The 13,546-nt window shown below is 38.0% G+C and overlaps 2 protein-coding genes across 2 annotated transcripts; both read left to right on the top strand.

Moving 5' to 3' along the window:
- The first annotated feature begins 210 nt into the window (after positions 1 to 210).
- On the top strand, positions 211 to 1,196 carry LOC117787920. The gene is made up of 4 exons (XM_034626553.1): positions 211 to 291; positions 351 to 518; positions 728 to 839; positions 903 to 1,196. Exons 2-4 carry the CDS (start codon positions 498 to 500, stop codon positions 1,124 to 1,126), a joined length of 357 nt encoding a protein of 118 aa, XP_034482444.1. The 5' UTR covers positions 211 to 291; positions 351 to 497; the 3' UTR covers positions 1,127 to 1,196.
- Positions 1,197 to 5,171: 3,975 nt separating this feature from the next.
- LOC117788574 (transcriptional repressor scratch 2) lies at positions 5,172 to 13,481 on the top strand. The gene is made up of 3 exons (XM_034627361.1): positions 5,172 to 5,792; positions 10,921 to 11,368; positions 11,437 to 13,481. The coding sequence occupies exons 2-3, from the start codon at positions 10,929 to 10,931 to the stop codon at positions 12,335 to 12,337; spliced, it is 1,341 nt and encodes a 446-aa protein (XP_034483252.1). The 5' UTR covers positions 5,172 to 5,792; positions 10,921 to 10,928; the 3' UTR covers positions 12,338 to 13,481.
- The last annotated feature ends 65 nt before the right edge of the window (positions 13,482 to 13,546 follow it).

The raw sequence follows: 13,546 nt of genomic DNA, 5'->3' as shown, positions 1-13,546 counted from the left end.
TCTTATTGCTAATGAAATATTAAAATGTGTTTAGACAACAACGTGTTATTATTGCCATTAAAGAGAATAGTTCTAATTCAAAATTATGTTTTAAAATTCCACTCATCTTTAACTGTCATTTCAAAAGTATTTATTTCCAAAATAATATAAATTTTTATTTAATAATGTATTATGATCCTAGCGACGAGAGATCATATATTTATTATGTCAAATTACCTTTAGTTAATAAAGAATTTGCTGTGGGATGTAAGAATTTACGTTCAGCAACCATTGGAGATTTAATCGACCTCGGTAAGATACAATTTAAAATTTGCCCAATGTCTTCTTTGTTTCTTATTCGTAAATTTTAGCTAAAGATGTGAGTGAAAATTCGGGCTATGTGTATACTGAAGAGCCAATAGTATTTTGTTTGGAAGTTAGTAAAATTATAACTGATGATACATCGTTGGCGTTCTGTATTTCAAAAGGATATTCCTTTCAAGTCTTGAATGGCATAAATGAAGCGAAAGATATGCAAGGTGATGCCCGGGAAATATATGCTACAACTTTAACTTATAGCAAATCTAATACTCATTATCATTCATGAAGATAATGCTCAAGTCATTGTAGTCATTAGAATTGCTGTGAGCGTCAGTATTTAAAGTCTTTATTTAAAATTTATATAATATCAAACTGTCATTTGAATATTTTTCATATTTCATAAATTATGGCAATGTTTTTTGATCAGAATGACGAAAGAGCTTATACATATTTTGTTAAATTACCGGAGATTGACCACAAATTTGCCATAGGATGTAAGGATTTAAGTTCAGCTAGCATTGCTGATGTGGTTGAACTTGGTAAGATAATGTAATTTCAAAGAAATTATGGTTTTCAGTATCAAAATTTGTCTTTTTACTCAGCTAAGGATGTTGGAAAACGATCCAACTACAACTACACTGCAGAGCCTATGATATATTGTGCGGAAATCGATAAATTGATTGCTGATGACAATGCTCTATCTTTCTGCATATCGAAGGGATATAATTTTGAGGTGTTAAATGGAATAGACGAAGCAAATAACATACCCCAAGTACAAAGCAGAGCTGGTCGAAAACTATTTATTATTAAATCAAAGACATTTTAATTGTCAAACAAGCAAACAACAAATTTAGAGTTTCAGCGAATAAGAATAAAGGTACATTTCGTCAATTGCACTACGGAGTTCTTTAAATACCGCATAGTTGGTGAGGTCAACCTTACCAGGATAACCATAATTTTGATGCAGAATTAGTTTTTATATCACTGATCAAACTGACATTTCCCTTATAAATTAATAAGGTTATGGTAAAGTTATTGAAGTTTGAAGTTGTCTAAATTCAATTCTGCTTGAATTAAAGCAAAGATGAATGCATTTTTCATTGATAGAGCTAATAAAAGACAAAAGTTCAATGACCAAAACATTTCAATTGCCATATAAATACATCCAGCAGCGATGATGCGAATGATGTTTTTGTTTTAGTTTTTCCCTTGTTGCTGTTAAAAATAAAGAAAACAACAACATTTCCGCTTTTGTTTCTTTGAATTTTGACACGGTAGTTGTGGAGATATACAAATACATACAAACACACATTTGTAATTATTTAAAGCCATGCCATACATTCGGATTCGGATCTTCATTATGTTGCAGGTTGTTCACTGCTGCTGCAGATGCAGATGCAGATGCATTGCACTCTTTCCTGACGCGTGCTACACTGTTGTGCCGTCTCGCTTCAGCACTCGCACTCGCAATCGCACTGTTCCCGTAAGGAACTTCAAGTGGCGGCACATGCCACCAAGCAAAGTCAACCCACCATCCGTAACTCACACCCGCACCCGCTTCTGCTTCCCACCCAGCGCAAAGTGGCTGCCACCTATGGAATCGTTGGTCGCTTCACTTGCACTTCAAATTCAAATTTCAGTTTGAGCCCTGTGCTTTCCCCTTGTCTCTCGACAACTCCCCCAATCGAAATCTGCCAGCGTATCAAAACGTGGCCAGAGTCGAGTGTGGAGTGCATTGCCTGTCGTGAGTTTTCAGCGGCATTAAAAATAGAACTTTATGATGTTTTCGCCTCTTTTGACTTTGACTCCATCTACGATTTGGCGCAGGAATTACAAGCATATCCGGCCCGGGAATCGACTCGAGAGCGACCACTTTACAGCCTCAAACTTTAGTTCTATTCCGACGATCTAAACAATGTTTTGAGCTATAGTCCAATGATTTGGGACTCCTGTAAACAGGATGCTACTTGAAAATTGGGTGACGAAACCAGCCTTCAAGAAAATAATCTATTTGGCCATCACGTGGCATAAACTCAGACCGAATCCAAGGCGAGGAGAGCGTGTTCCGGGAAGAGAAGAATTACGAGTATAGCACTGCCAATGAGATCGCAATATTCGATGCAAACGAACTCTGAACAATTCGAAAAAGATTAACAGATAATTTATGGAAAACCGCAAGCTAAAGACATTCATTTGAAATCGATTATAAAATTATTTACACAAAAGCGAAATGCGAAATATTTTGCTTACTTACGATTATTTCTTGTTTTTTTTTGTATTTTCTGCCTGTTGAATTTCACATTAAGAAGATTTTCGCTTCTTTATCTCTGTGTAAATAATTGGAAAAGCGTCGGCAACGAAGCTTGGCTGTTGTCTGGAATTTATGGCCGCATCTCCAACTGCATTTTACCTACGCAAAGAACCGTTGTTCGCCGCCGCGTTGCAGCAGTTAAAAATAAAGAGTCTGCGGCACTCAATAATGCAACAGCTTCGCATGTGCAACAACAGCAAAAGAACAAGTACAACAAATTAAAAAGAAACAAATGAAAGAATGAAAAGAACACTGCAATTGCGCAGCAAGTGAGGCCCCCATTCTACTGAGCAGGAGAGCGGTTGGAAGATTGGCTGGAGAACCAGGACCAAAATAGATTTATGGCCGCCAGTCGCGTCAGTTTCAAGAATCGCAGCGCTCTGGGTGATGATTCTTCTCTCGGTAGCTTATTGGACTATGTGGCAGACACTTCCTTCCTTTGCGCCACAAGACCACGGCCAGTGGCAGTCAGAGCTCTCCCTCTCTTTCGCTCCTCTCTCTCTCTCTTATTAATTGCTGTGATTAAAGTCGACGTGGCTGCCACGAATGTCTTTAGCACATGTCACATTGTTTACCCCTATACAAAGAGTCCATGCTCAGACATCTCCTTCCTCAAAATCCCTGACAACCACTGTGCCTCTACCCACACGTACATCCATAAGCACTTTGGTCGCTTCCCTCGACATTTCCTTGGTCCAAACTCAGCTGTTCAACGTGATGCATGAGGCTGGCCTAACTTGACCCTAGCATTCAAATTACATTTCCATGTTGGCGCCAGACAACGCCATCATCAAGCCACAGCAACTGCAATGTTCTCTCGTACATCTCAATCTTCATCCATTTTGATTTCTTTGTTTCCATTGCGTGGGTCGAGGCCAACGAAGTGAACAGGCGTAAATGGCCAACAGAGAGAAGAAATAGCTGACAAGTCATTAGGCTATAACAATTAATACTATTTAACACATTAATTTAATTCTTGTGAATAAGCAAAGAGCTGAAAAATGTTATTATGGTTTCCATGAACCAACTTTGTTATAAATAATCATATATTCATAATAGAGGAAAATCCCCCTAAGTCAGCGTTTGTTTTGACTTGTCTTTGTGAAATGTAAATTAATAACCACCTTTTCTATTTTTATAAGAAAAAAACCATGGAAAAACGTCTAAAGGATACAAAACAACAAAATTAAAATACTATTTAATAATATTCGTTTAAAAAAAAGTTCCGATTTGATTGGTAGTTTTCAAAGATATATATTTAAAAAATTTTGAAAACTATTCATTATTTACTGAGATTGTTTGTTTTGTTATTTAATGACACTGTAATCTTTTTTTGAAAGAATTCGTCTGCAAAAATGCTCTAACAAATTATTATGTATTTCAAATATTATTTATTATTGAATCAAACCTAAAAAAGTATGCTCTTTAAATTTCAAGATATAGTAAAATTACTATTTCAGAAGTCCTAATTTCTAAGATAGAATCTATGGTCAGGTGGGTCAAAAGGAAGACTGAGTGATGGCACTTCAGCTTAAAGGATAACAACAGTAAGTTTCACTTCAATCCATTCTACAGATTATTTGCCACTTAAGCCATTTTCTTAACATAACTTTCATCTATGGTTTATCAACCATGTCATGTCATTTTCACTGCATGCAACTGCAACAGCATCTTTAGGCAACAACAAAATCCACTTAGAACCAGAAACAGAATCAAGGCGACAATCTATAAATCATATAAAATATAGATAAAATAGCATACGTAAGAAGCAACCCCAATCCCTCCCTATATAGAAATCCCTCAACTCCCCCTCACCGCTTTGTACACGAGGCAAGTTCATTACGCTGTGAAAAAGTCAAATGTTGAGAGCTGCCGACAACACCTGTGATAAATCCATTCGTTAGAAGACAAAAAGGGATCGCTCAAACGAAAGGGGGCGGGTCGGGAAGGTAGGAAGAGGGGCGGGGAACGGGTAGCGGTTAGCGTCAGGTGAGCGCGTGAGTCTATTTTGGATGGGGTCCGCTAAAAGTGCAAACAGCTATTTCAAAATGCCAAATTGCGCGACTGCGTCACCGTCACCATAGCAAATGTATCTGAATTCGTAGCCGAATTCAACCGGCAAATGCTGCCAACCACGCTGCATTTCTCTCGCTCGCACTCACTCCCTCTCTGGCTGTCTCTATCGGTTTAGTTAGGTCTTGGATGCGGCATGGGGGCACATACATAGAGCACACTCTGTGAGGTTTTTGACACTGGCTGCGGCCTGGCTGCCAACTTGACGCTGCCGTTAGAAAATTCTGCGCAGTGGTCCTTGTCCGTGTGTGTGTTTTTCCCTTTTGGAAAACCGAGCGTCAGTGGCAGCGGGCGACACAGAGAGAGAGAGAGAGAGAGAAAGAGAGAGAATAATAAAAACATTATTTTCGAAAATGTATTTATAAACCGCACACACTTGTTCCAATGGGGCGAACTCTCCGAGAACAACGAGAACGAGAACGAGATCGAGCTCTCGGCCGATCCTCGGTAAACAGCTGCTAGCTGTCGGTTGTCGGCTGTCGGTTGTTTGGTTGTCGGCGGCATCGTCACCTCCTCGATGCCCCAAGATGTAAAAACTGTAAGTGGTATGTTGAAGAAAATTCAGTTCTTCCTGAGATCTCGCTGCGTTCGGTATTTCGAGAGCGCGCGCCACGTGCAGCCGAAGAAATTAACGATATAACGATATTGATATCGCCTGCGATCTATAGCAATTAGTGAGGATCGGTTTAGCAGTCGGGACCAAACACTTGTGCATTACTCGCATCTATATCTGTATATTTAACTGTATCCGTATCTGGTACACATTACTTGTTACTTTGCTGCTTGTGATGAAATTCGTGAAAATTGCGTAGACAGACGAAACGAAGAAATCCAAGGAAAGAAAGAAAAAAAAAGAACTTTCTGACAGCGTCAGTCGAGGGCGGGTGCGAAGAGAGGGCGTGAAGGCGGGAGCCTCTGCGCCTTGGGGTTGTTGTAGTGCGTGGTGATATATTATTGATTCCGCATCGACACCAACATTCGACTGAATCATCAGTCTATATTAAGTGCCAAGCAACAGGCAACAGGCCACAGACTCCGATTCCAAGAGACACGCTTCAGTAAACCTCCGTCACGAGTCTTACGGATTCGCTTTCTGATCCACTGCGTGGTGAGTAATACTTAATACCATTAAAAGCATAAATTATGTTAATTATGATGCAGATGTAGGGTATCTCATTGGTGTACTCAAACTTTTACTTTCACTATGAATTACACAATTGTTCCAATACACAACCCTTTAACGTTGCTCCCCTCTTCATATTCTATATATAAGATATACACCTATGTATATAGGAGACGACAGAGTGGCATAAATGCAAAACCGAATGATGAGCAACAGATTTTTTTCCTTTTTCTTCTGTATTATTATTATTATTTTTTTTTTTGTTCGAAATTATCGCCTCGGAGACCCAGAAAGAGAGATCGTACCGGGCCACACTTGTTAAATTAATATTATTATTTCTTTGATATTTTGACATTTACGTGAGAAATGTATTTGCTTTGGCAATGATCGGCCAAACAGATGGATGCCCTACAATATTGTCATACATATACGTAAAGATCTGTTGACAGCTTATTCTTCCTCTCATTTTATTATCTCTGTCTAGTTTGTTGCGTAAATAGTTAGAAAATACTACAAATAGTATATTTCAAATATGTAATATAGCTAATATTTTTGTGACTTTGTCATGCAGCGTGCAAAATGCGTCGTTATAACTGAAGAAACTGCGTAAAATGGACAATGTTAAAAACAAAACGCACAAAATATGTAAATATATTATAGAGTCTAGACTCTAGAGTCTAGATCTTTAACTATGATCAATGCCAATGCATCAAGCTCATAATTAGGCACAAATGATTAACAGGTGCATCGCACAAGACCAGAAGCAAAATGATGTGAGTTTACCGATTAAACATATACAAATAGCACAGATCCTTTGTGTGTCCCCGACATTGTTTATATAATTGGTTGTCGTAAACATATTTCCGATGCGACTGCAAATGAGTCCAGCGACGATTGAGCAGGGCTAAACGTACGGTAAACAAATGAAAATACATTAAAAAAAAAAAAATAGAAGAGATATTATCGAATCCAAACAATTCAATCGAAACTCAGCGGGAAACTGCCAGATGAGCGGAGAAGTCGGACAACTGTAGAGTCAAGGGCGGGGAGTCGGAGTTACACCGTTTGGAGGCATGTCCTGTTTGCAGCATTTTGTGGCATTGACACTTGCCCCACGATGCACCACAGGCGCCGCCGTCGACGGATTTGTTTATTGTTGCATCTTGCGTTTTCAAGTTTGAACTAAAATGTAAACTATGCACATTTCTCCGCCCTGAACTGCGGTTTATAAATAGTCCAAGTGAGCATACAATCCGCCACCGACCGTTGTTAAGGTCTCTGCCTCCGTCTCTGCAGCCCGTCTCCATCTCCCGTCTCATCTTCATCTTCATCTCCGCTTCTGCCAAAACCATTAACATTTCTGCGCTTTGTGTACATTAACAGGACTTTGAACTTTCTTCGGGCCGCTTATTTTGCGCAGATTTCTACCGTAAATATACAAAAAGCATTTTCATGTCCATTGTGCGTTGCGTTTACAGAATGCACTCGGAACACTTTGGGATGGGTCAGACGTGTATAGGAAGCGTGGGCCAACATTGATTCACTGCTGACTTTCGAGATGATCACAGCTAGCATATGGCAAATTTCTAGTATAAATTATTTTTTATTATTACTATAAGTTAAATATTTGTTTAATTAACTTTTCAAAAATTTATTTAAAATGTTCTTTGTATTTTAAAGAATTCAATTGTGACTACATCTAGAACTCTTTGACTGTCCAACTGATTGATCGATTGATTGGCAATTAGCACACATCCAAAATTTCATTCATATGTTGAAAATCATTTTTAAAAATATTTACCAAAAAAGGTAAAAATACTTCAATTTATGACCGATTTATTTCAAACACACATATTAAATATTTTAAATGTTTGGGTGGAAAATGAGGGCGCATTTAACAAAGTCAAAATATAGACAAATTATTGTTTTGTTAGAAAATACATAAGTAAACTGTTTCAAATATTTTAATAAAAAATTATTAATGCATTATCAAATCAAGTTAAATATTTTTACCTATTTCAAATGAGATTTGCACATTATTTGTATGTAAATACACTCATGTTTATATCACTCATAATCATATTTAAGTTGCTTTTACCAAATTAATGTGATTCGATTTGTAGGCAGCAACACATGCTGCATGCCACATGCCCCCCCTCCGAATCGACCTCCTCGATTCGGGGCCTGCACCAATTAACATTTGCAATTTTTAGCTGCCTTATTTTCCCCTGCTCTTTGAGATGTCATATGCGATTACCGATCTGCGATTCGCAATCGTCGTACGGCCACGGGCCAACGAATAATTAATTAACGGCCTGTCAGAGAAACATGCGACTTTTCGGACTTTGGTGCTTCTGACATCGAAAATATTGCATAGACATTTGAATGTCCCTCGGAGGTCTCCCTCCGAATACGGCAGACACAATTTTCCCACTTGTCAGCTCTTTTGAGTCCAAGAAAAATGTTGGCAAAAGTGCTACGAATTTCTGCTTAAATAATATATATAGACATATTTCTATAATGGCTGATTTTCTGTGGAACAGGTACGCATAATGGGCAAATTTACCAGGTGGTTGTATGAGGGAAAGAAAGAGAGAGAGAAAGAGAAAAAGAGGGGATTGATCACTTGTGAGGTATAAATAATGCTTAAACACATATTATATATATAGTCAAAAACATATGTCTGTTTTATCACAGACAATATTAATGGACCGATTTAGCTATAACTATAGCTAAAGCAGCATTTTCTCTCTCTTTCTTACACAAATTCTCCCTCTTAGTCGCTCGCATCCAGCCAGTTTTATGACCACAAACATTTTGATGTGCTCTTCGAAATTAATTTATTTTCATTATTTTCGGCAACCACAAGAACAACAATAAAAGAAAATTATAACAACAAAAATTTGGCCGCCAAGCAGGCGCAACAGGTTGCAAAAGTTGCTGTGTGTTTAGGCGAAAACTGTTGCTCCTCGTCTTTGTTTGATTTGTTTTGTGGAGGTGCCACGCCCACGCCAACGCCAACGCCCACAGCAACGGCGCCGCAATCACGCGGCTGGCCTCAGTCCGTTCAAACGGGAAAAACGGCAGCCGCTGCACAAGAAAGGAAAACAAACAAATCTGAAGCAGCGGTGCCAACATTGCCGCACACTGTGCACATGACCTCCGCAACGCACACATGCCCCCTACCCTCTACCCCCTACTCTTGCCACACACACACAGAGAGACACACACACTGCCTCTCTCTCTTATTGTGGCATTAAGAATTAATCGATTATTTAGACAATTACGAAAAATAAGAAGAACACAAGGAAAAAAAAAACTTTCAACATTAATAAACAAGGCAAAAGTGAGATCGGAAATATAAAATTTGATTGTCTGGAAAAGTTTAATGGCTTATCTGAGCGGTTAGATTACGGTTTTTATAATGAAACTGCCCTATTCCACAAAACAATCAGGTTATATGGAAATTTGCTCGAAAATATTTCAACAAAATATTGAAGTATACAAAAGAAAAATATATTTCAAATAGAAGTATACAAAAAAAGCTAACATAAACTTGATCATTTGATAATATGTAACTTGGAATAAATTAAGTGATCTTTATCATGTAATAAAATGTAGTTATCTGCTTAAATAGTTTTTGATCATTTCTTGTGAAATTGAAAAAGATTTTCATGAATATTTTCAGTTCTCATTTCGGGATTGATTTTAATTTTAATAGATTTTTTTCTAGTTGGTTAAAAAAATAATTGCTTTAAGTTTTTTCCCACTCATAAAGACTTTCTCCCTATATTTCTTCCTGGAAGTTAGCTTATCTTTTATTTTAGAAATTTTAGTAGACACATCGGAAAATAATATTACCTAAACAAAACGCTGTATAAATGTATTTGATTTTAGCTAAAGGTAAAATCTGTTGCCAGTAATGAAATCAAAATACGATAAATATATAATATAAGAAATGTAGTCGAGCTAAGAACGTTAGGTGACGATCCACCTGCCTAGTTGTCTGCAGTTTAGAAGGGGAAGGATTGTGTTGTCAGGGGAGACAATTACGTGCGAGATTAATCAATGCCAAGACAACATGCACAAATTATGCGCATTTCGACGTGAATTTATTTCTAATAACGCGAATGAGAACAACAGCCAACAAGTGCGAGTACCGATGCCGATTTTGATGTTGATGTTGTTGCCGGTGCTACCGTTGCTACCGTTGCTGTTGCTGACGTTAATCATACGCCCCGTGTGGCAGGCGGCAACCTCAAGCAGTCAGCAAGGTGACGACTATGATGCAGACGACTTTGGCTTTCTGTAGTTGGCCTCTTGGCTCGTCCTTAATTATAAAAATGATGAATATTTCACATAAATAAATAAATGAAATCGACAACAGCACAGCGACTGCAAAATACTCTACACTTTTCAATATATGCACGACTAGTGATGCTAATAATATGATCAATGAGTGGTAAGGTAGCTGCAGCTCATTAAATTATGTATTAGTTTTGTCTGCGACATAGCAAAAAATATTTATAATCTTTTAAATTTTGTTTATTTTTAAGTATGTTTTTCTTGGTATTGGTAATGACGCATCTGTGGCGCATTTAGCAGGTTGCTTCACCTTGATGTTCCATACGTCATCTGACGGATTTTTGTTATTTATTTATTTATAAAATAATTAACTTGTTATATTTAATAAATTCAAATTTTATCTGTGAAACCGAAAGGGTATTTTAGAGACTATAGCTATAGCAACTATTGCTATCTTTTTGATACATTATTTATTATACATTTTGTGCATTATTTATTATATATTAATATAACAATTTATTAATTAAATTAAGTTCAAATTTAAACTATGACCTTGAATATGAAAACTATTGCTTTGTAGTGCGGATTTATTTATTATTCATTTATTTCTTTAATAAATTCAATTTTATTTCCTGGATTTATGAGGACTTTAACTATTGTTATAAGTAAAGTCTTTATATAGATTTATTTTTTTATGTTATTATAATTTACATATTTCGTTATATATTTTACTTATTTAATTTTATTAATAAATTATTTGACATAAAAAATTGAAATCAAATATGCCACCTCTTTTGCTCCTTTGCAGACCAAAAGATGACGAAGGATCAGCAGGCAACTCCCATACCCGAGGAGCTCTACAATCTCACCCAGCTGGCAGATGTAACCCTGGCAGCAGGACCCTTAATCACTGCAGCCATAAACGAGACATACACCAAACCAATGTCTGTCAACAACAGCATATGTTATGCCTCCTCGGACGATGACTCCACTTACAACTCGTACAGCCACAAGGTGTTTGATCGCAGCAAACTGCGTCGTTGCACCATTTCCGATACCAATTCCTGCGCCAGTCTCACCAGCAACAGCAGCAGCCAGTCCAGTGTAAAGTCTCTCAGCAGCAGTGAGGAGCAGTCTCCAGTTCTGGCCAGCAACAGCTCCAGCTCAAGTTTGTTGGATGATGAGCACACCTGTCCAGAGTGCGGCAAGAAGTATTCCACCTCCTCGAATCTTGCACGCCATAGACAAACCCACAGGTGAGTAGCTGTCTTTAGCGTATCTTTTGAGAGTATATTTATTTATATTTTATTTTTTTTGAAATTAGGTCAATTATGGACAAGAAGGCGCGTCACTGTCCCTACTGTGAGAAGGTTTACGTGTCCATGCCCGCCTTCTCGATGCATGTGCGCACACATAACCAGGGCTGCGAGTGTCAGTACTGTGGCAAGTGTTTCTCCCGTCCCTGGTTGCTGCAAGGTCACATCAGAACACACACTGGCGAGAAGCCGTTCAAGTGCAACGTTTGCAGCAAAGCCTTTGCGGACAAGTCCAATCTGCGTGCTCACATCCAAACGCACTCGAATACGAAACCTCACACCTGCGCCCGCTGTGGCAAAGCCTTTGCCCTCAAGTCGTATCTGTACAAGCATGAGGAATCCTCCTGCATGAAGAATCGCAGTGAGCCCACAACACGTGTCAAGCAGCAACCGGAACTGGAAGTCACAACGACAACTACGGCAGCAACATCAACAGCTGCAACTGCAACTGCAACTGCAACATCAACGACATCTGCCTCGCCAGATTCAGCCAAATCCACGTTGGCCCACAAGCTGCTGCAGAAGGAGAGTAATCGCCGACTGGCGGAGGCTAAAGCACAGGCTGTGCTGGCTTATGCCTATCCAGCCGCTCATCCGGATTCCTTTGGCTGCCTGAGCAGTCCGGAGTTCTATGAGAACTTTAAGCGCAATGGCATCATGCAGCCCCAGGTGTTGCAACATCCGAGTGCTGTCTATCAGGAGCATTTGCTACCTTTGCCACTGCCACTGCCACTGCCTTTGGGGTTGCCCTATCAGCATTATCCACATGCCACAGCAGCAACAACAACAGCGTCCAATGCCGAGGCTGATCAGGAGCAGCCTGTTGACTTTTCGCCCAAGAACAATTTCACACACTCGACCAAAACGAGTCCATTCGAGTTGACCGGCAATTATGCAATGGTCGCTTAGCTAACCAACCCAGTCTGACTGTAAAAAGACAACTGAGAGAGAGAACTTGAGAATTATTGAATTATTCAGATACCAGCACCAAAAAAAAGAAAAAAGAAACAAACCAAAAAGAAAAACCCATTTTGCATTCGATTTTAGGAGCTTATTGTAGTAAACAAATATGTGATAAATATGAAAAAAGAGCTAAAATACCGTTAGGGAGTAGTAGTCGATTCCAAAAACAATGAAAAAAAAACAAAACATAATGACTTAACTGAACGAACATTAATAAATACGATCGCAAAACAAGAACGATCTTCACTTAGTTGTAACGAGGATTTAGAGACTTGCCAAAAATGTAACCAGTATTTTTTTTAGCACTACTTAAACCACAATATATACATATACTTATATACTCTATACGAATATGAATATGAATTTTATACACCAGACGACGATCCGACAGATCTTTAGAATTTACACACATACAAACATACACACTTACATATACATATACATATAGTTATATTTATATTTATATTTCTATTACTTACCAAATATCTTTACATTTATAATTCTTTTGTTTTTAAGGCATTGCGATTTCCTGCTTCGGCACGGAAGTCCAACGAGCGAATCTCTAGTCTTTCTTTATCTTTAAACCGGCAGCAATGCGGGCCACTTCCCCCCTCTCTTTCGCTCACTCACTCTCTGGCTGATGCGGAGGGGGGGAATTCCCCGTGCATGTGTCGCATTATTTTAAGCACATTACGGCCGCATGTGGTGCAATACGAATTGACATAATTATAACACTAATTAGCCACTACACACACACACCCCAATTATATACTTATTTAAATATATACATACAATATATATTTTGTACATTTGTCATATCTTACTATATCTATTATTTTGTACATTTTTGTAGCACTTAATATTAATATATTTTGTTTTATTTTTTCAATCACGTTGTTGTAGAATCTCACTGCATTTTGTATACTCAACGACACCTACAGCTAAACAGACCAAAGATATTGAATATATACATATACTTGTAAAGAAATATATATATATATACATAAATATGTATAGAGAATAAATCATGTATTATAGAATTGCACATTTATTCAAATTAAACGAGAGATCCATCGATCCCTGAACATAATTCAACTTTTATTTACTCTTGAAACTATAAAATCTCCGTAAGGAGTTTCAAAATGTAAGTATACC

The sequence above is a fragment of the Drosophila innubila genome (assembly GCF_004354385.1).
Source record: "Drosophila innubila isolate TH190305 chromosome 3L unlocalized genomic scaffold, UK_Dinn_1.0 0_D_3L, whole genome shotgun sequence".
NCBI lineage: Eukaryota > Metazoa > Arthropoda > Insecta > Diptera > Drosophilidae > Drosophila > Drosophila innubila.
The sequence above is the reverse complement of the archived record's forward strand: the minus strand, read 5'-3'. Positions and strand labels throughout refer to the sequence as shown.